Genomic DNA, 22,044 nt, shown 5'->3' with positions numbered 1-22,044 from the left:
GTTAGAGGCTCCATATTGAGTTCTGGAGCTGCAGCAGAGTCATCACACAAAGTGACAAACGGCTGAGTCAGCGGGTCAACATTTCCCTCTCTCTCTCGCTGTGTGTGTGTGTGTATGTGTGTGTGCACATTTTTTCAGTGCTGACAAGCTGCAGGTCTGTGTATGAAAGTGTGTCTATAGTGTGTGTATAAAATTAGAACCCATCGCATGATAACGTGCGAGGATCTGTCCAAAGCCTTTTCTATTTTCATAAGTCACATTTGTTTTCATTTAAAAAAAAAGAAGAAGAAAATGCAAATCTCTCTCTCTTGTTCCCTCTGGGTGCAGCTTAAGGAAATATGAGAGATATGGTTGATATCTGAATGAATAATTCTTATTAATTGTATGCATGTTATTTAAAACATAATATACACAATGTACTTAATTAAAAGGCTTGGAAATATTAAGTACATTTATTTTTTTGTTTTTTTTTGTCCCAACAGTCTCTGAAAACATTAATTGAAAATCTTTAATGTATGCCACTCTAATGTCTGTCCATTAATTGTTAAGTTACAGCCAACAGCTGCCTAGCATAGTTTATTTTTCGTTTACTTTATGAATCGCTTCAGGAAATTTTCTGCATTTAGCCCATTCTCTGCTAGGAACCTTCCTAGAATTAAGAGCAGTGAGCAGCCATGGGGGTTGGGTACCTTGCTCAGGAGTACCCCAGCCCTTTAAATCGGTGGGGACTAGAACCGGCAACCCTCCAGTTACAAGCCAAGTTCCCCTATCCGCTTGGCCATGGCAAACTTTTTATACCACATACCAACCAAGAAAATATTGAGCTCAAAGTCAGATACAGACTTTCACAGGAGGCAGATTTATTCCAATTATATCAATCAAGATAATTTGCTCTCCCATTCTCTGCCTCTTCCTCACACACTGGTATAGTGAAATTAGATTAAGATGGAGCGAGACATAAGGTGACTCTAATTATTATTATTCTGTTATTTGTTATTTGTTCCGGTCAAAAGTCCTCCGCTGCACTCCGATCACAGTTGAACAGCTCGCGTACCACAGTTTGAGAACCAAGGACTCGTCATAAAAGATAAAAAAACAACGAGACAACAAGGCTTGCGCTGCATGAATCCTTTACTGCCCTAATGAAAGCTAGTTATTGTTGATAGTGATTCAGGAGCATTGGTCCGATGACAATGTGGCGGCACACTGGGAGCTGTGTGGGTGCAGCATTAGCTCCGTCGATTCTCTCTCATACCCTGAAGTCTGTAACCTCAAACCTCCAAACTCTGGAGCAGAGACGCAGAAGCAGCAGCAGCAGCAGCAGCAGCTTCAGGAGCGGATTGAGATCAGAGTACACTCAGCTTAGTCCCTCCAGAGAACACTGGGGAAGGCCTATGCATTCATTGTAATAATAAGGATAATTAAATATCCATTAGACATGGTGGCCTGAGGTCTGAGGATGATGTTCCATCGCCCACAACTCAGGGGTAACACCACCGCACCACGGCGCTCGCAGCTGCCGATTCACAGCACCTGCCAGAGTAAGAAAAAAAACAAAAAACGATTCATTACGCTAATAACTATCTCTCCTCTAAATCCACGTAACCACCACCTTTAGCTCCTCCTCCTCCTTCCTGACTGCTTGTTGGGGAATTTATGTAACATTTTAAACTAATTGACTTCTTTCTTCACTGTTTAGGGTGAGATGGTGCTCTGAATGAACCATATCTATAGGAATTAGTTTTCATTTTAAAAAATGACAGGGGAGATTTTTATCGACCATGTTTTGTTGTGTTTTGTTTCCGTTGTGTGGTGACTCACCAGTAAGTGCTATTTAAGATTTACATTCAACTTCAAACTGAAATTGGGAGCATATAAAGTTGAGACATAAGCGGTGTCTGATTAATTAAGATTTTTAATGGGTGACGGCCTCTGAATATTTAAAAGAACTAAAGTCATTAAATCTTTATTATAGTTGATGAATAAATTTCCCTCCAATAAAAGCACACCTCGCAAGTTGACTTTAATCATCATGTAAGTACAACCATAGAATTGTGGATAATCCATTGAGAATACATGTAATATTCCATAATATTTCATCATTCAGAATGGATATCATGCATTATTACTATATATTTTTTGTGTCAAAGGAAAATTATGAGTTTTAAAATGCCCTGAAGTAGTGTTTGATATTAGTTTTGTGTTCTGTAAGTTTTTACCAAAAAGAAAATCAGGTGCATTTTATCACATAGAAAAGAAGGTGTTGTGTAACATCGTCTTCAAACAGCAGCAGACCACAGGCCAAGACCAAAGGTTATAGAAAATTGGCAGGTTTTGCCGCTGTGATGAAGAATTGTTGGTTAATGAAGAGGATGTTGATATTTGGATGAAAACTTGTTTTCCAAGCCTTAACCACAGTATATTCACATTCAAAACCAGGGAACGGTTATCATAACCCTTATTTATTCAAAAGTTTAGTGTATCTTTGTTACTTGTTACTACCAAATAAAACCAGAAGAAGAAGAATTGGTAATGGTCTGTATTTATATAGCATTGTCTAGTCTTGATGAGCTGCAGTGCATTTTATATCAGTAAATGTCATATGGGTTAAGACTTACTTTTTTACTTTTTTAAGTAATATTATAAAAAAGTGACTTTTTAAAGTGTCATTTTCTGGTAACATCATTTTACTCACTGTATCCCTTTAAGGTACTTTATACAAGACTGCCAAAGTGTCAGAATATTCTGGTTCAGAAATGTGAGCTCACACATGACAGCTGTTCACAGAAGCGTACAGATGCGACTCACCTGCAACAGTGTAAAAACTTGAATCTGTGATGCACTTTGCAGTCAAAGCATTCCCCTCTGTGCAAGCAGACATCAGCAGACCTCTGTGTCTCTGAGTCGACCCCGGTCTCTGCAGCCTCTGCTCGATGGATTCCCTGTCAGCCGCTCATCGACTCTGATCTATAATTAGTGTCTGTTTGTTTGTGTGCGAGTAGCGGCAGCTGACAGGAAGGCTTGTTTGGATAATGGAGACAACTTTTTTCATTTGCACCTCAACTCAATACAAACCCCCAGCATTCCGGTCAGTGACAGACAGGCTGTTCAGAAAACCAGGTGATTCATTTAAACCATAGGCTTTATCCATTTTGTAATCACAGACTTGTTAGAAATACTGCGGATGTTGTGACACTTTCATTGGTTTGTGTTTTGTGAAAGGATTCAATTCTCAAGATGAATTTTTATTATTTTTTATTATTAGTACACATACACGGACGTTTGCCACCAGCTCAGCAAATCGTAACAATGATGGACTGACAGTTAATAGAATCTACATGCCTTCTCAAAGACAGTTAAACAAAACAAAACATAGGCTTATACCTTGAATTTTCAGGTCATTTTAAGGGCATAAAAAAATGATTACAATCTCTCCCACCTGAGTATGAGCTCAGAGTTTTGAAGGATGGAGAGATTGCCTCAGGTCATGTGTCTCATATGAAAGGAAAGAGTCTCTCCATGCTCATCTGATGAGAGGAACACAACTACTCAACAACAATCAAGATTTTTTTTTTCTATGCGAGTAAGATAAAGGAGAAGCAAAACGGAACAGTTGGAGGAAAGTTTGAGGGAACACATTCCATTTATGATCCTGACTGCCTGTGGGGAAAAACTCCAGGATCTGGAGCAGATGCTCCTGTACGTTTTCCCAGACAGCAGGAGGGAAAACAGGCTGTGATGGCGAGGATCGTTGATGATGGCTGCAGCTCTGAGCACACATGCAGGAGTGCAGCGCGCACACACGCTGTTCACCTCACAAATGAATCCACCAGGAGTGTAAACGTGCACATATGGTCAGTGCAATGTAACATGGTACTGCTGAGGCAGGTTCACCACCGCTAAGCCCCCCCCACCCCCACCACCACACTTATTATTATTTTCTGTTGGGAGCAGGATGAATTGTAATTATTACATGAATTTGAAAAAAATTCAGGTTGTAGAAAATTAGAAAACAAAGATTTAGAATCCAGCATGACCCTCAGATGTTGAAATGTGTTGACGTATTTGAGCAAACTAAGCTGCAGATGTAAATCTTCACTCTGCATCAGGGATTCAATATTAATAGCTGTGGAGGAGGAGTTGCTTTTGTTTTTCACTCCTCCTCATGGAGACGCAAACACTTTTACCAGAGAACATGAATATTTGATTCTTTTCTTCCACTTTGTTGAACAATTTGGGCGCCGAGTTAAGAGCCGCATTGTTTTCCCACCATTTTTGAAACAATGTTACTTTGTGCTGACTGGATATAAAAGCCCGATTTGCATGTGAACATCTCTTTTGTGTGTGTGCGCGAGTTTTTCCTGTGCTGCATTTGTTTGGTTAGCAACATCAGCAGATGAAGAAGTGGTGTCGAGAGGGGCCAGGCGTCTTTTTTTCCTTCAGTTTGAAAGCAGCGATGATCTCTGAAGGGGAGAAAACGCCTCCATTGAGCAGCTGTTTCGCGTGTAGTGCAGCACTCAGAATTTTATTTTTTTTTTTCAGCCGTTTTCTCTGAAGAGGAGGAAAAGGAGAAAATGACAGGGAGCAGCTTTCATTCTACCTCCCACTGATGACAATCATTTTTTACAGGCTTAGATTTGGAGCTGCAAGGCAAAGAGTTGCTGTTTGTTGCATTTTAACTCATTTTAGTCCAGCAAGACAGACAACTAACCTGTTTAATCTGACCTTTAACCCCTGAAAAAACTACACATTCATCCATCTTCATTTACTTTATCCTCCACATGAGGGTTGAAGGGGAGCACTGGTGCAAATCCCAGCTGACATAGTGCGATAGGCGGGGTTCACCCTGGACAGGTCGCCAGTCCATCACAGGGCCACATGGAGACAAACGACCATCCACTGTCACGTTCACACCTACGGTCAATTTAGAGTGTCCAATTTACCTAATCCCTAGATTAGATAGAAAGTAAATCCTTTAGATAGAAAGACCCTTGTTCTGACCGGATCGCGAACCTGGGTCTTCTTGCTGCAAAGGCAAGGAGGGAATGTATGTCATGATGTATTTCTGTGTTCAGTCACTCTATTTCTTCTGTTTTCATTTTGCAAGCTGGATAATAGAACAACAAAAAAATGCAGGCCAAATACATCATGGTCATACAGCTCAATTAGGATGATAAAATTAGGCAATATCGCCAAAAATTGCCATTTTTCAGCCGAATCATACTTGATGATCTGTTTGTTGTTCATGCAAATCAGTTTCTAAACATAGAGATGGGCAGTATTTTTTTTTTTATTTAACAAAATTGTTTTTATGATGAGTAGATTTCCGTTCTTTGTGGTCACAAGATGAATCCATGAATATGTGAGCAGCTCTGAGACATGACTGTGGCAAATTCATGCCTTGATGTTGTCCCAGTCAGAATCAGATGAAACACCATCATAAACCCTCTGCTGATGTCTCTGTTACTGATGAACAACTGCACCAATAAAATACTCTATTAATGGAAATGTATTCTCTTTCGTTTGAGACACTGAGGCTCAGCGGGTTTCCCTGAACTTATCCCATCACCACTAACCTGTGTAAACAGAAGGATGCCAGAGAGGTGGAAGTGGGTGTGTAATTAGAGAGGTAATTAGATTTGTCCTGCAAGTGATGTATAATTGAAATGCCAGCAGAGCTGTCATAAAACTGCGAGTCAGGCATTTAATTCTGCCTTCATGCCGTGTCCAGTGTTGGACTCGTGTCATCATTATGCATCAACGCTTGTTAGAAAATAGGGAGACACAATTCATTATGGCCAGTTTGTGCCTGGCCAAACTCACTGCTTGCTTTTTCACTCAAAAAGTTTATGGGTGAGAAGTTAGTGAGGCATTTGTTTCAGTAAAGAACAGCTCCAAAATCAGAGGCTGTGAAATTACTTTTGTGCAAATGAAGCACCAGGTGAAAATCGTGCCTGCATTTTGTGTGGGCAGGGGAAAAAAAAGCAAAGAAGTTCTCAAGAGCCATGGACAAATGTGAATGTCAACTATGAGGAATATTCATGGTCCTTGGAGGATAAACTGTTTTTATCACAATGGCCTCATGACCCTAATTCCATCAACCCCCTCAGAACAAGGGGATGGAAAGCTGGACTAGAAAGTTACTGTACTTTAGATCAGTGCTTGAGTCCACCTGATAAAATTAATATCAATATCCACTCTTTTTTGTAGCTCTGTGTTTGGTCTCCACCTCAACTTCCTGGAAACAACTTCCTGTTTTATGTGTTTTGCTTTAAAATCACAGCGTCGTTGCCTCATTATCGGTTAATGGTCGAGTGTTTGAAATTTAGGTTGAAATTATTTCCATTACTATTTCCATAAGTGGAATATAAAATTGTATATTGTTGTGTAGAGTCATCATTGTTGTTTTCATTATACCCAGAATCACCCCTTTATATTCACATCAGGTGGGCCTTCTCTCTTGTTGGACCACCATGTTTTTACAGTAGCCCACAGTGGACAAGCTAAACACCATTTGAGTTTTAACCCAATAACACCTGAGCGTCAAAATGTCCGTCTGGACTTTATTTTTGCTTATTTTAACCATAAAAGTGCCAATACCTTTCAATATCTGCAGTTATTTACAATTAACTGCATGTTAAAATAGTGTATTAACAATTTTAAACAAAGAAAAACTAAAAGTTTTGTTTAAAAAAACAAAACAAAACAAAAAAAACACTAGTTGTACATCAGATTCTGCGTTGTTAAATTTTAAATTTGAACAGTATAAAACATGTTTAAAGTAACATTTGTTTATGTCTCAATGTCCAAAAACAGGCCCTAAAAATGGAAACTAAGTACAGGCGTTTTTCCTACTCTCTCCTCTCTGGTGACAAAGACACTGATTTGCTGGCTTCCTGCAACAGCGCGAGTGAAATTACCGTAATAACAACACATTGGCTTTGACTTGCAACTTCTCAGCTTTCAGAAACTGTTGGAGTTTTTCCATTTAGCACAAACCTTCAAGTAATCACAGTAATGCAAAATGTGCTTGCACAAACGTGTCGTTAAGGGTTAAATGGTAACTGAACTGAATTATAAGTTCTCATAAAAGCTTGGTGGTGATTTTTAAAGAGATGTTGGTAAATCCTACACACTGTGCCTTTTCATGTTCAAAATGAGTGGAAGACGAAGTTTATTTTTTATTTTTTTTGGGATTATTTTGCTGTTATGCAGCACAGTGAAGCTTCTTCTCTGCATTCAATCAACATTCGATTTTCCAGGATAAAATACATGTACAGAATTCTTTGAATATTTAGACGCCTCTCATAATCTGCAGCTTGGCTGTACATCTCTTCTTTTCCTCCACTGTATGACGTCCTCCGCTCTCTGCTCACCATTCGAGGCTCATCCATTACCACTGGCGTGTAATCAGTCTTTGCTGCCGGAGTACATTTCTCCCTCCGGACAGATCCTTCACCGTCCGCCTACTATTAAAATTAAATTGGATTTCATTTCTAAGCTCCTATTAATTCGAAGACATTGTGTTGATTGAGGGTCCTATCCATCAGTTTGTTTCCTCCGCATTTATTGCCTCTTCTCTTTGTGTTTTCGGCCAACAGTGTGATCATCCCCAACCACCACAATTCTAATAAGGCGTTTATGGAAGGACTAAGCTTTTTTTTTATTTGGGATAAAGTTGATGATGCTTTTTTCCTCTGTGTCAATTAGAGCACAGCTGGTGAGACGGAGCCTAATGTGTTGTTTAATGCTAATGCATAATTTGGAGAAGATAGGTTCCTCATGGGGTAAGAGCTTCTCCTTGCTGCCGTTTGAGGCTCATAAAGAAAGTCAGACACTCGCGGGGGAAGAAGCTCCACCGGGTTCAAATGAGTCCGTTAATAGATGCCATTGTTTCATGCTTTCTCCCACTCTTGCATTAATTGTTATTTTAAACTCAACAACTACTGTCAGGGAATCTACAAAGACATCGCTCTATTCCCGAGAGATGAAAACACAACAAGCACAATGTATTCAGTGAAAGGAGAACATACGCTGTGATTAACATATCTATATCAGAATATTCTATGTTTAGAATATGTATGTTTCATAATTTATGCTCTCATGATTGTTATCTCCTTAAGAATATAGGAGAGACATGTTAGATACATATTACTCATAAAACTACTTGTAATTATAAAATCTGAACCTCAAAGTGAAGAGAATATTACCAAAATGACATGATCTGTGTCTAAATGTAGACTTACTTTGTCATAAATGCTATAATTGCATTTCCGTAAAGTGATATCAACAAAACCAGTTCCTATGTTCCTATGAATCTCATAACGACAAGGCACAAAAAAAAGACACTTTATAATCGACTTGACATCAAATGACTCGCAAATCTCCGTCTCTCCCGGTTGTATGCACTTGATCTTTTCAGTGAATATTAATCTGACACTTCTCTTCCCCTCTGTTCCAGGGTTGGAGAAAGTTGGCCGGGATTCCTCCTACGAGCAGGAGGGCAAGGTGCAGTTTGTGATGGATGCTGTGTACGCCATGGCCCATGCTCTTCACCACATGCACCGCGAGCTGTGCACTGGATACCCCGGGCTGTGTCCCCGTATGGCCAACATCGACGGCAAAGAGCTGCTGGCTCACGTCCGTGCTGTTAACTTCAACGGTGAGAGCTGGCGCTGGTCGGTTTTTAATGGAAATGTTAGACATACCTGTGGCGTTGGTATAATGTCAGTTTTCTGTAAAAGAAGAAAGGCGGTCGTGTAGGATTGTTTGGCCTTGGTGGAGGCATCTGCTCTTCAGAATTTCTCCATAAATCTGCCGGTTTAAGCTAAAATCCTAGAGTCTGCAAGTCTGGAAAAGACGACAAAGCAGGTTAATAATTAACTCGTACATCTGTGATTTGCTTGTAAACCTCTGGCTGTGTCATCGCCGCTCTGGCTTGAAAACTGTGAACGCGTAATAAATAAAATGCCTGTAACATTTAGGCCAAATAAGTTCACACACCGGCGATTAATCCTATCAGCTCCACTCGACACTCGCTGTGTTTCTCATTGAAGCAGAGAGTTTAGATTGTGCATCGCCCAGTGGCATTTCCTTTACACAGAGAGTGATTCGTTTTGTGTTAGGACAGACAGAGGAAAGAGACAAACAGGTTTGAGTGTGACTGAAAACACAAAAAAGTGCCCATGAAAAGTTTCAGAAGTGTTCAGAAAACCTGGTTGTTCAGCAGATCAATGGGATAAACACTTTTGTCCCCCACCTACCGTTGTATACAAACAAATGCTCCCTCACTCTGGTCTGATAGTAGGTGAAGGACACAATATGAAAAGTGTTTACTTGTTTCGGGGGGGGGGGGACAAGAATAATAACAACACACAGAAAAAATCACTAAAAGTTATGCACTGTAGCTTGAATAGGATATCAACGTGTCGCATACCGTGCCTTTAAATGATCAGAACTAATCTTTCCAGTTTCTCAATATGTTTTCTAGACGTTTGGGGCGATGGAATGATTTGCGGCAGATGTTTCTGAAAGATAAGTTCAGCTCATAATAACATTTTTGTTGTTATACTAAACAGCTGTGACCATCCATTTTTAGCAAGGCTCCACAAGTCATTAATTCTTTAAAGGGCCACTTCACTCAGGAAATATATAGTTTTTTTTTTGTTTTGTTTTACAAATTTCCTGAGCTAAATGTCCATTGATCATCCGACAGTGCATCTGCGATACATACATGTCTTATTCCTACAATACCGGAATTTGGGATTGAAATAAATAAATAAAACGGACAAAAAGTCGACATGAAAAGCTAAAAAACAGGTCAACTTTAATCCAACTCTGTATTAGAATGTGAATGAAACAAACACAGCAGCAGCAAGTTGGAGGGGGGGATGGGTGAAACAGCCCTTTAATTTTGGCATTGAGAGTTTTATTTAGCTCTTGAGAGCAGGTTGACCTGCCACAAGCTGCATGCTGGCCAGCAGACATTTAATTCAGACCCCGAAAATATCGGAAAAACATTAAAGGCAAAGGCACAAGACAGCGTACATAATTATACATCCCATAAATCACTGTGAATGATGTCTTTCCAATCGTTTCCAGCGTGCTTTTCAATACAGTGTTGCAGTATATTGTAGTCTGTGTCCTGTATGTACTGTATGTATATCGTGTTTTTACACAGGAGAAGGTTGTTAGTGTAATGTAATGTTGAATGTCAGAGCCGTTATTACATGCACAGCTCTGGTAAACATTTTAATTTAATCAGAGACATTACTGTTACTACACCTGGGGACGCGTCCTCTTTCTACCTCGCTGTCAATTTCCCATTTAAATGTCCTATCAGTAGTTTGAGCTAATGAACGTAATGTGCCTTTTCAACCGGAGTCGTCCAGACTTGAGTGAGTGTCAGGTGGAGTTGCCATATTGTCAGGTCCATATTTAATTCATACTTAGTTGAATGTAAACAGATCAGACATAATCAATCAAAAGACATCATAATGAGTCCAAGAAACTGTCCAGACGATCCTGCTGGTGCGACAAAATATTACTGCCATATCATGGCAATCAATACTTTACAGGAGTGCAATAAACATGTGCAATATCTCATGTTCAATCCTTGTTTATACTGTAAATATCAAGCTCATAGTGTATTTATTCTGGCAACTGTCTATAATGTACATTCTATTTTAACTTCTTATAGTCATATTGTTAATATCCTTCTCTATTGTACCTTCACATTATGTGAAAATGCATGTTTATTATTTATATTTTTTTCTTAACCATTAGAACACACGGTAAAATGTACAGTAAGAATGTGCATTATAGTGTATATAGTGTCCTTTTTTTCAGCACAACCTAGACAACCTTACCAACTACATGAACACACCTGAGCAAAAAGTACTCTAAATACATTGCAGTTCACATTTCGTTTGGCTCATTTTTATGAACAAAAAGAAAATAAAAGCAGTCTATTTTGTGACTTCTGCACAATTATTGCTACTTTATATCACTACCAAAAAATGCAATATAAAACAAGTCATAACTTTGACTTAACAACAAAAAAACACATATTGTAAAGCCTGAATATGTGACCTATACCCACCCCCATCCCCCAGGATGTCCATATAAGGCGTTGTGTATTATTCCCACGGTAAATTACAAAGGGGGCAACTGTGACACAGATCCGTGTGAACACTAAGGGTTAACTGTCTTTGCTGCTGTGACAATGTACATTTCCTAATAAAGGACTATCTTATCTTATCATTATTAATCAATCACTGGTAGTCTTAGATAAGATATTCACTAACTAACTAAGATATTAACTATAGCTAATACAGGTACGAGGAAGAAAGGAAGGGCAGAAGCAGGATGATGTTGTTGAAACTGATTAAGTCCATTTTTTTTCCCCCTCCTGCATATCATGTAGTCTTGTATTCAAACATTCTCTCTCTCTGCTCGAGTCAAGGTCGTACGTGGGTTTCATTGAAGTTTGAAAGCCCACTATCCGTCTGTGCAACATCTGGTATTTATTGTCGAGGCCATTTTCCCTTTCACACCCCAGAGAGAAGAATTTCTCATTTCAGTTGTTAAAAAAAAAAAAACATGTTCCACATGCATACTTCAGTTTCTGCACTTGTGCTGACGGCTGAAGATGAATGTGTTGTTGAATGTGTCAGTTTTGCCACGGACTAACCTTTAAATACACATCACATTTACATAGTACTAGCTGCACTGCCACATAAATGTCCCACAAAAATTGAACTGGGTTAATGATTTATTATAAATGACTGGAGCAGACAATCAAGGAAATAATAACATGAACAATAAGGGTTGTGAACCAACTGGGAGAACTTTTTATTTCCTTTTTTGTGTTTTTGTTTCTTTGCCTCTTTAGAAATCAATTTGCCACCACCAGTCCCATAGACAGAAGAACAGAGAGAGGTTGAGTGGTTCATTTTCAAAAATAAAAGTCACCGAATACCAGGAATTCTCAAATATCACTCAGGGTCTAAAACAAGTATTCTGTACTTTGTTCCTGCACAAGCAAATCAATGAAATCCTGCAGATTTAAAGCCTAATGAGAAATGTGAGGGTTTTGTGTCCCTTTGAGCTGCTGAAGGCGCTTAATGTGAAAGAAAGATTCCTCCCATTAAAGTCCGCGGAATCTTTTTTTTTGCAACAGTATTAAACAACAACTGCATGGATGAAGTTCCTCGGCATTCACAAATAATTCTACCTGACATTGACCCAGACGGAAGATGTAAAGGCTGCATCAGGAACAGAAGAGATGCAGGAGATGGAGACGAGAGAGGAAGAGCAGTTGCTGCACACTGTGCTTAGGGCTAGATCATCTCATCTTATCATTGCTAAAGAGGTGTTTTTGTTGAGTGAAACAACACCACAAACCAGGCATAATAGAGCCATAGTATTATTATTGTAACACATATTGCTTACTTTCTACACGCTCTGTATCAGGGCGAGCATAAAGAAAATGTTGTTTACTGTATTTTCCGTCTGCAGCGTTCATCATTCTTTGCCACATTTAACCTGATTGCATTACTGCCCACTGACACGGTTTTACAGCTTGCGTTATTCAGTCTACCAAGACATATTGTGAATGCACATCGTGCCGTATGTAAATCAGGGAATTCAATATAATCTCCTTTGTTCCACACATTTTTCTTTTTCCTCATAACGTCTCTTGTGACCGTGGGTTCTCCAGTATTCCATTCACTGTAGAGGTGGCGAGGTGTAGAGCGCCAGAGTCTTCAGCAGCCTTTGGTTGAACACCACGATATAATGACGTCTTCAGGAGGAGCAGCAGAAGCATTAAACATTGAATCAGTGGTGGAGTTTCACCCGCAGGGCTGAGGCGGTAAATCTGTGCGCTATTAAGGCGGAATTCACAGATGCATGTCATGGTCTTTGAACATTACACTTCATGTAAATAATGAATATGCGTTGTGCGTTTGTCACACCACAGGAGAACGTGTTGTTCACGTGTCCACTGAAGGCTGAGAAATGCGCGGCTGGATTTTAATCAAACACAAAGATGTTCCGTGGAAAAGTAACGAGTCAACACAACGTTATTATGTGATTGATGTGATCTCGTAAAGCTCGTGCTGGCAAATCAAAAAGGCCTCAGTTGTCCTTACTTGAATAAATGAATGTATTACAACACTGATCTGATATTGATATTGTAAGTCCACGATACAGACGCGCGTCTTGTTGTATTTTTGGGGTTTCCTGTGTGAATCTGAGAAACAGCACGCTCAGTTGAGCCTTCACATACATCAAGCTTTGACATAAATCAAACTTGAGCTGCATCTTTGTGTTTCACGCTTCACTTCTCTGAACACGGAGCAGCAAGGTTAGCCATAATTCCATGTATGAAATGCAGCAAATCCAGGTCAACGAAGCGGTGCTCGGCGGCGGCGGCGGCGGCGGCGGAGGCCGGGGGGGGCTAATCGCTAACTCAGCCGTGTGGCCCTTGCTCATGTGTTTATTTTTAGAGGCGTGTAGGGAGGCTAATCGAGACACTTGCGCTAATGTTAGCGCTTGATGTGCTCAAGTCAAATGCATGAGGCTTTTCATTGTAATGTCCTGTTGAACATGAGGTTCCACCCTGATTCCTTTGGACAGCAGATGCTTACGAAGAGGTGATAAAAGCTTGTTTTTCTGTGTGAAAAAGCCTCAGATTAGTGTTGGAGGTGGAGGAGGACATGGAAACTGTAGGTGAATCAAGTGATGTTCTGCTTGGATTCCACTTCTCATACAGTACGCTAATACTTTACTGTGCCTGAAATGTGTTTAAACATTACAAGAAGGCATTCAAGGCTCCTCAAGGTTCCATATTCAGTTTCAAGATTGACTGTTGTACAAAGGCCTTTTTTCAGTCTAACCTTATTGAATTGTGGAACCCTGCACCTCCAGCCGGATAGTAATAGACTTTACTCATGGTTCAGGTCATGGTTAGGGTCAGAGGCAATGTTCTTCGCCAGTCTCAGCATGTTATTGTAAGTTTTTCAATTGCTTGACCCACAGCCTTTGAGCTGATTTTCATTTCATGAAACAGTTTTTCTTTCACAGCAGTGCGCAGACTTGGATATTCAGCTTTTTATGAATCAACAATCCAAAACAAACACAGATACTGTAGTTGTTAGTTTCTGTTCTGCATGAAGGAAGGAAGGCAGTAGTTCGACGTGGACTGGGCCTCTGGCGTGTAACGCGTCACTACACATCACCAACTTCAGTCTCTCACTGCCCGCGTGAGACAGGTGTCTCAGGTGTGTCTCACTTGAGTGAGTCACGCTGCTCTTCGTCAGAATAAAAAAAACCCTCAACCATTTTCTTTGTGAGAACAAACGCAGTTCACAGCTAAAGAGACGGTGAAAATGAGGTGATTCGACAGCGATGTCTTGATGCTAATGAGCTGATATTAATATCTCGCTTTAGTAAAGGTAGACATGTGAGAAGCAGTTTCTGACTCCACAGGGATCGGCCTGCTGAAAGATCTGTTCTTATTTCAGTGCAGCAACAACATTTCAGTGAGGTCATGATCCCTTTGGCTTCCTTATAAATCATATAACTGGACTGAATGTTAAGTTAGACAATTACAGTCTTTGGATTCCAGTGTATGAAGTATATGTGAGGAAGAGGAGGGAGTAAATCTGCCTCCTGTGAAAAGCCTGTCGCCGACTTTGCTCGTTCTATTTACACCACTGTATTTTAACGTTGGTGATAAGGGTGTTACTTCGAGAGCTCAATGTTTTCTCAGGTGATATTAGGTATGAAAAGTTTGAGCACCAGTGTTTTTACAGCAAGCCTTGATACTTCTTCCCCCCAAACAGCCAAAGACATACTTTGTCATTCGTTATCATTTTACTGTCACATTCATTCTCAACATTTCTGTGACATTCTGCATATTTCAAGTGCGCGTTCCAAACAACTTCAGACGGTTATGTCACTGAAATTTTGAGACTTGAATAGCTCTTTATTCTGGATTCCACTGTTTCGTCTGCATTTTATTCTGCGGAGCACGTTGTTTGTGGGTCTCTCGTTGTGTTTAACGACAACGCTGCAGCATGTGTCATTACATTTTTCATGTTTCCCCGTTTAGTTCATATCAACACAGATTCTCTGAAGGGAAATGAAGAGCAACATGCAGAGGGTGCAGTGATGGAGGGACGGTCCACATCCTGAGGCAAACAGTGGTGATTCATCTCCAAACTGACGTGATTTTTGATGCTTGCGTTCATGTTGACGATGGAAATCGCAGCAGGATAGAATCAAACTGCAGCCCACTCACTTCATATTCAATTGGCGTCAGCTGCTCCAAGCAAATCCACTTCTAGTTCAGGACGGTTGTCCTCCTTCGTTTAAATGTATATATTTCTATAATTCCTCCCTGTGGGGGAATATAGAATATAGCATCACTGTTCAGTATGATGATACAATGCAGTAATTACCGTGGCTGAAGATAAAAACAGATCCAGGGTCTGTAGTGAAAGCAGAACGTTGAGTTTAGAATGAACTGAAACTGAATGTTCTTTGTTATTTTATTAAAATGTTATTAAAGCATCTGTCATACACATTTGGCACCCAGCAGAAACAGGTTGCTGCATATGTAATATATGTAATGTACATGCACAGCTGCGTTTATCAAACACACACTTAACATTCATCTGTATGTCTTTGTGTCCTAGATTGCTGTCAATCCTGTCCTTCATACCTGCTGAATAGTGTTTACACGGCCAGTACAGCCCCAAATGTAATGTTTTGCCACTTGCCAAAAGTGACTGCAGTTACTACTTTTCAAATCAATATTTCTATTATTTATTGGTTAAATAAATCAAATAAATCACGATAGATAGTGGAAAGTAATAATTTAACTTACTTCAAACATGTTTTAATACATTATTAAACAAGCAAATTGTCATTCACAGTTAACAATATACGATTATTACATTTCCGATTTCTTTTTTGTTTCTATAAATCGATGAAAGATTTTAGTAATATGACACTTGAGTCTCAGTACAATACCAAAATAAATAAATAGAAGTGTAGAGTATTTTGTTTACACACCAGATACATCATCCCAACGGGATTTAAGTGCCAGGACACTGAGTGAGAGTTAATGGTGTTTTCTCTTATCTTGGACTCTTGTGTTATTGGACTCTTTTACTTTTATTTTATGGCTCTTCCCTTGTGTATCTTGTCTGGTTTACTTCCTGTTTTACTTTGCAGCATTTCTTCCTTTTTGTGTGTGTTCACTTTTACTTCCTGCCCTTTTGTTGTCCCTGATTATCCACACCTGTTCCTGAATACGTTCACCTCTGTCTCTTCATCTCACCTTCCCTTAATATAAGTCTCTTTGTCCCTTTTGTATTTTGTTATCGGTAAGTGTTTCAGCATGTTTGTGTATATCTCTGCTTTTGTTTTAAATCAGCAGAAAACATTTTCCTTTTCCTGACTTTATCGTCGTGTCTGTACGCACGATGGCTGAGGTTTTCATTTTTAATAGGGAACAGTGTTGTTGTCGCAATGTGTAGTTCTGGATTCTGTAGTTTTGAATGATTCAACGGTGGCTGAAGCTCAGCTGGCTGGTCGGCCATTTCTTGAGTCATGTTATAAATAATTTGTCTTGTTTTCTTTAGGCTGGAAAGAGCTGCTCTTTGAGCTTCAGGTTGAGGTTTAGTGTTGATGCCACCTTTTTATAAAAATGTTTTCCCCCTGATTTGGAATCTGCCCTTGCTTTTTCTTTTTTTCTTTGTTCATATGGTTCTTTTAACCAAGAAAAAAGGTAAAGTATTATTATATCATATTAGTCCACCCTGCTTTGATTCAATTTGCTTGTTCTGGAATAAACAGGTTCAAGCAGCCTTTTAAATGATACCATGTGATTTTATCATCGTGTGTTCATTCACCTTTCAACAAATTTGGTGCTTTAATGCTCTTAATTAATTTGTAAAGAAAAATAAATTATAATTATTATTCTCATCTCATTTTACTGCTGTCATTCACCTCCTTCAAATTGTAGTGTGTTTTGATTTGTATTAATTGTTGTGTTTCCTGTCATATGTGGGTGAATACTGCTGATTGCTCCTCAGAGATAGTAAAGATATTCTATCCAAAGGCAGGAGTGCTTCAAATGACATGAGCAGGAACAAAATAGACAATTCAGTCAGACGAAACAAAGGTTTCCCATCCTTAACGTTGCCGATGAAGCATCTACTTTAGATTTTCCTGGGGAAGAGGAGGAGGCAAATTGTCTCACCTGGACAAACCACTGATGAAATCAGTCTCTCGCTGCAGAAGTTCTAATTATTCCTGGAGACACTAAGACATGGTTCTATGATGTGTTTTTACAGGAAGTGCAGGAACACCAGTCATCTTTAACGAGAACGGCGATGCCCCGGGACGCTACGACATCTTCCAGTATCAGATCAACAACAGGTCCACAGCAGAGTACAAGGTCATCGGACACTGGACCAATCAGCTGCATCTATACGTAAGGACCTCTGCCAGTGTGGTCATGTTTTTGGCCACATTTGTTTGCATGTCTGTCAGAAACACAACTCAAAAGGTACAGGATGGATTTGGATTACATTTTCTGTGGATAGCCCCAGGATTTTTTTTTTTATTTTGGTGGTGATCTGGATTAATAATTGTGAACCTTGCAAGATAGGGAAGTGTTCTGACTAGAGCTGCAACTAATGATTATTTTCATAATCGATTAATCTGTCAATTATTTTCAGGATTAATCGAGTAATCGTTTGGTCCATAAAATGTCAGAAAATGCTGAAAAATGTTGATCAAACCTGTTTGTCAAACCTGGAAATGATGATGTTCTCGAATGTCTTGTTTTGTCCACAAACCAAAATGATTCAGTTTGTTAGGATTTCTTTGTTATATGAGCAGTAATATAGGAGCAAAGAAACCAGAAAATATTCACATTTAAGAAGCTAAAACAATCAAATCTTTAATAATGTAAAAAAAAGAAGCTTAAAACCGACCAGTAATCGAATAATAATCGACGAATCGAGTATTTGTTTCAGCTCTAGTACTGACACTGTGAGAATCTGAGCGGCTTTGGCAGAGCTTTGCGGCCTCAGAGGGATTTGTCTCGTTTTATTTTTTTAAGATTTGCTTTTATTTTAAGACCACTGAAGCATAATAATAAAGATGGTTCATTAACTTATCCTCCTCTTACTTAATAAACCGAAAGGAACAAGCTGAGAAATGTCAGAACTGATGATGTATAAACAGATGTTTATATTATATTTAGACTAAGCTTCTTCCTGCTCCTTTGTACACACAGATGGATACTCTGCAGTGGACCACTGGTGACTCTTCCCTGCCTTCCTCGGTGTGCAGTCTGCCCTGCAGGACTGGTGAGAGGAAGAAAGTGGTGAAGGGTGTCCCGTGCTGCTGGCACTGTGAGCGGTGTGAAGGATACCACATCCAGGCCAGCGAGTTCACCTGTGAGCTCTGCCCCTACGAGATGAGACCTGACCGGAACCGCACCGGCTGCCAGGCCATACCTATCATCAAGCTGGAGTGGCACTCACCCTGGGCACTGGTGCCCGTCTTCATCTCTGTCTTGGGTATCATAGCGACCACCTTTGTCATTGTCACGTTTGTGCGCTACCACGACACTCCGATCGTACGCGCCTCTGGACGGGAGATGAGCTATGTTCTCCTGACGGGTATCTTCCTGTGTTACATAGTCACCTTCCCCATGATCGCTGCACCAGATGTTGTAGTCTGCTCTTTCCGTCGCATCTTCCTGGGCCTGGGCATGTGCTTCAGCAACGCTGCACTGCTCACCAAGACCAACCGCATCCACCGCATCTTCGAGCAGGGCAAGAAGGCCGTGACGGCTCCACGTTTCATCTCACCCGCGTCCCAACTGGTCATCACCTTTTCGCTGATCTCTGTCCAGCTGATGGGGGTCTTCATGTGGTTCACCGTCGACCCGCCGCACACCTTCGTGGATTACGGAGAGCAGCGCACACAGGATCCCGGGAATGCACGCGGCGTGCTGAAGTGTGACATCTCCGACCTGTCACTCATCTGCTCCCTGGGATACAGCATCCTCTTGATGGTCACGTGCACTGTTTACGCCATCAAGACACGTAGCGTGCCGGAGACCTTCAACGAGGCCAAACCCATTGGATTTACTATGTACACAACCTGCATCATCTGGCTTGCTTTCATTCCCATCTTCTTTGGCACAGCACAATCGGCAGAGCGGGTGAGTGTGTGTTTCCCATAAGTAATGCACTAATAATGTTTTATGTAATGTAACCCAAACTCCAGCAGCGGTTAAATTTAAACCTACTCTGTCAGCAGCATCCACCACAACGTGGCATGTTTTGTGCAATAATGTCATTTCACATTTATTTATTTATTTAGCTCGATGTTGACTGATGCTAATTAGCTTTGTAAAATGACAGCACATAACAGACTCAAGGTAAAACCAGGCTGATTTATTATGTTTAACAGGTAAGATTGACTACCCTCAGTCAAACAGGGAATATAGTTGGAAAAAACGTAACAATGGAAGTTATTACTTATATAAATGAATGTGTACAAAGTAGCTTTGTGGTCAGTAACCCCTATATTTAGGATTAAAACAACCGATGTAAACCTGCACATATCCAGCAACAATGAGCAAGATTAAACTGCAAACATTACCGAACGTAAACTGAGAGAATAAGTTAAGTGATTTCTTAGTGGAAATGATTGGGACCCCTTGTAAAGATTTTAAAATTCTTATCCTAAGTTTTTCTGACCTTTTAAAAGATTTGAATAGAAGGGCAAAAAAAAGGCAAAAGAGCACTATACCATATAAGGCGGCACTTCCTGCTACATGGATCTAAAAGTGTTCATTCATGGACATGGCATCAAAGAGAGAGAGAGGAGGGAAAAGAACAATGTTTTAAGTTCATGTAAATTGAGCAAAAATGAATTTGTTGTTTAGGAAAATGCACAAGATTTGCAAAGCTAATAGTGTATGTAGTGATAATGTTTACATCAGTGTGTGTTAATGTCTGCATTTGCTTTTGGAGACAGGTCTCTCTTTTTTTTACTAAACACACCATGTCACACGGAACTAATTAGAACAGAATTAACTTTAGCACATTCAGACAACAGTTTTTTTGGGGGGTGTTTTTGGGCTGAGCTGGCTGAAACTGAGCTGCCAGATGGAGGATTTTGCTCATTATCATGTCTGTTGGGGGATCTGGCAGACAGGTGCAGCGACTCACTGAGCTTTCCTCGAAATAAAGTTTATCAGTCTTTTTCTGCTGCTTCTGTTTAAAACATTAAGGGTTTTGTTTGACTTTAATAGATTTATTTAGGAACGCTTCAAATCTGAAATGACATCTGACTGCGTGAAGCTTTGCTCGTGATCCCAGGCTTTTCCAATAGCAAGAAATTTGTCTTTCAGGAGAATGTCTTAAAAAGCAATTTGAAGGGTTTCCATGAAGATGTGTACAGATCAGATGGAAGTTAGCTCCGTTGGGACATGCTCAAACATTTCCCTGATTTACACCACCTTGATTTCTTGTTTCGGAGTTCAATTTCTTGACCTGGGCATGTGCTGAAAAACAACCTCAGCACATTAACTTTGAGTTCACTTTCAACACATTGAAAACTAAAGCCCTATTCGGACGGGATTAGTATGACCTGGGGTCATTTTGTCCGCACCTTTTTCCCCCAGGTAAAAGTCGCTTTAATCTTTACTGACATTGTCCATTAATGATTACTGACATGGCACATTAGGACGGGACTAAAATCACAGAGATAATTACTTTACCCCTCCTCCCTATGTAAAACTAATCCTGTCCGAATAGGTCTAAAGAACACCTTAATCTACAGTACTGTAAAAAGGTTCAGACGCTAAAAGTAAAGGGAATTATTATTTAAAAATCAATGTCACAAAAATGATCAATCAACTCTCTAAGTGCAGTGACAAATCAAAGAAAGCACAGAACATGCCACAGTTCATCTGTGGTTTCAGTCTTCTGTCTCTGTGTATTAACCATGACGGACTCTTTCTGCTGCTCTTCTTGTCCCTGTAGTTCCTTATGACTCTTGATGTGTATTTGGGCTTGATTTCATGCTGTAGAGCACAGATATTCAATTAAAATTAAAATGCAGAGGTTCGGAAAAGAAGGGAAAATCTCATCAGTCAACGGTCCAGAGTATCATAATGTCTGATTTGTCTAAGGCGGCGTCAGTGCAGTGTATTGTGTATTTAAACATGTGGATCATGTTTAACTGCCTGAAATGCAGTAATAGTGTAACAATTCCATTTTCACGTTTGAACTGGAAGGATTATAAATGACCTCTCTACTTAAAATGAAGTGTTCTTTCCCTGTACCAAGTCAAATATAGCCCACATAGCGAAAAGAAACAAGCACTTAAAATGCACATTTAAAGACTTCAACTAAAATGTCTAATTTTAGGAGGGAAAAAGGTGTTTGTACCGTCTACTTTTCTCTGTGCAGATCACCCCATGTGAAGTAACGTGTCCCACTTTCCCCCGGATTATCAGTCTGTTCTCCGTCTCTCTGTGGTGTGGTGTTTGTTTTTCACTCACTGAAGCCACTCCAAATGCCAGTTGGAATTCACCAATGTGATTTGCTGAGTCACTTCACGCGGTGATTTATAGAACATGCAACTGGCCTGAATTCAATTCTCTGGACATTTAGTACCCATGAAGGACAGGACAATTCTTCCAGCTGAAATACAAACTTTCTTCTTCTTCTTCTTCATCTTTTGGCTTCTCCCTTTAGGGGCTGTCACGGTGGATCATCTGCCTCCATCTTGTTCCATCCCTTGTGTCCTCTTCTGTTACACCATGTCCTCCTTCACAACATCAATGATCCTTCTCTGTGGTCTTCCTCTTTTTCTCTTTTGCTCCATCTTTAACATCCCTTGTCCAATATAATCACCGTCTCTTATCTCTGCACCACCTCAACCATGACTCTCTCACACTTGATCTCCAAACTGTTCTACCTGCTGTCTCCTTTAGCT

The 22,044-nt window shown here is 40.0% G+C and overlaps 1 protein-coding gene across 4 annotated transcripts in view; it reads left to right on the top strand.

The window, feature by feature from the left end:
* Positions 1-22,044, top strand: part of grm8b (glutamate receptor, metabotropic 8b) — a 95,599-nt gene that overhangs the window by 61,510 nt on the left and 12,045 nt on the right. For all 4 annotated transcript variants that reach the window (XM_058645220.1, XM_058645219.1, XM_058645218.1 and 1 more), the window contains exons 7-9: positions 8,462-8,662; positions 17,370-17,509; positions 18,320-19,255. In XM_058645220.1, the coding sequence (XP_058501203.1) occupies positions 8,462-8,662; positions 17,370-17,509; positions 18,320-19,255 (1,277 nt within the window). The remainder of the gene's footprint in view (positions 1-8,461; positions 8,663-17,369; positions 17,510-18,319; positions 19,256-22,044) is intronic.

This window comes from Solea solea, chromosome 12, assembly GCF_958295425.1.
Source record: "Solea solea chromosome 12, fSolSol10.1, whole genome shotgun sequence".
In the NCBI taxonomy this organism is placed as follows: domain Eukaryota; kingdom Metazoa; phylum Chordata; class Actinopteri; order Pleuronectiformes; family Soleidae; genus Solea; species Solea solea.
The sequence above is the reverse complement of the archived record's forward strand: the minus strand, read 5'-3'. Positions and strand labels throughout refer to the sequence as shown.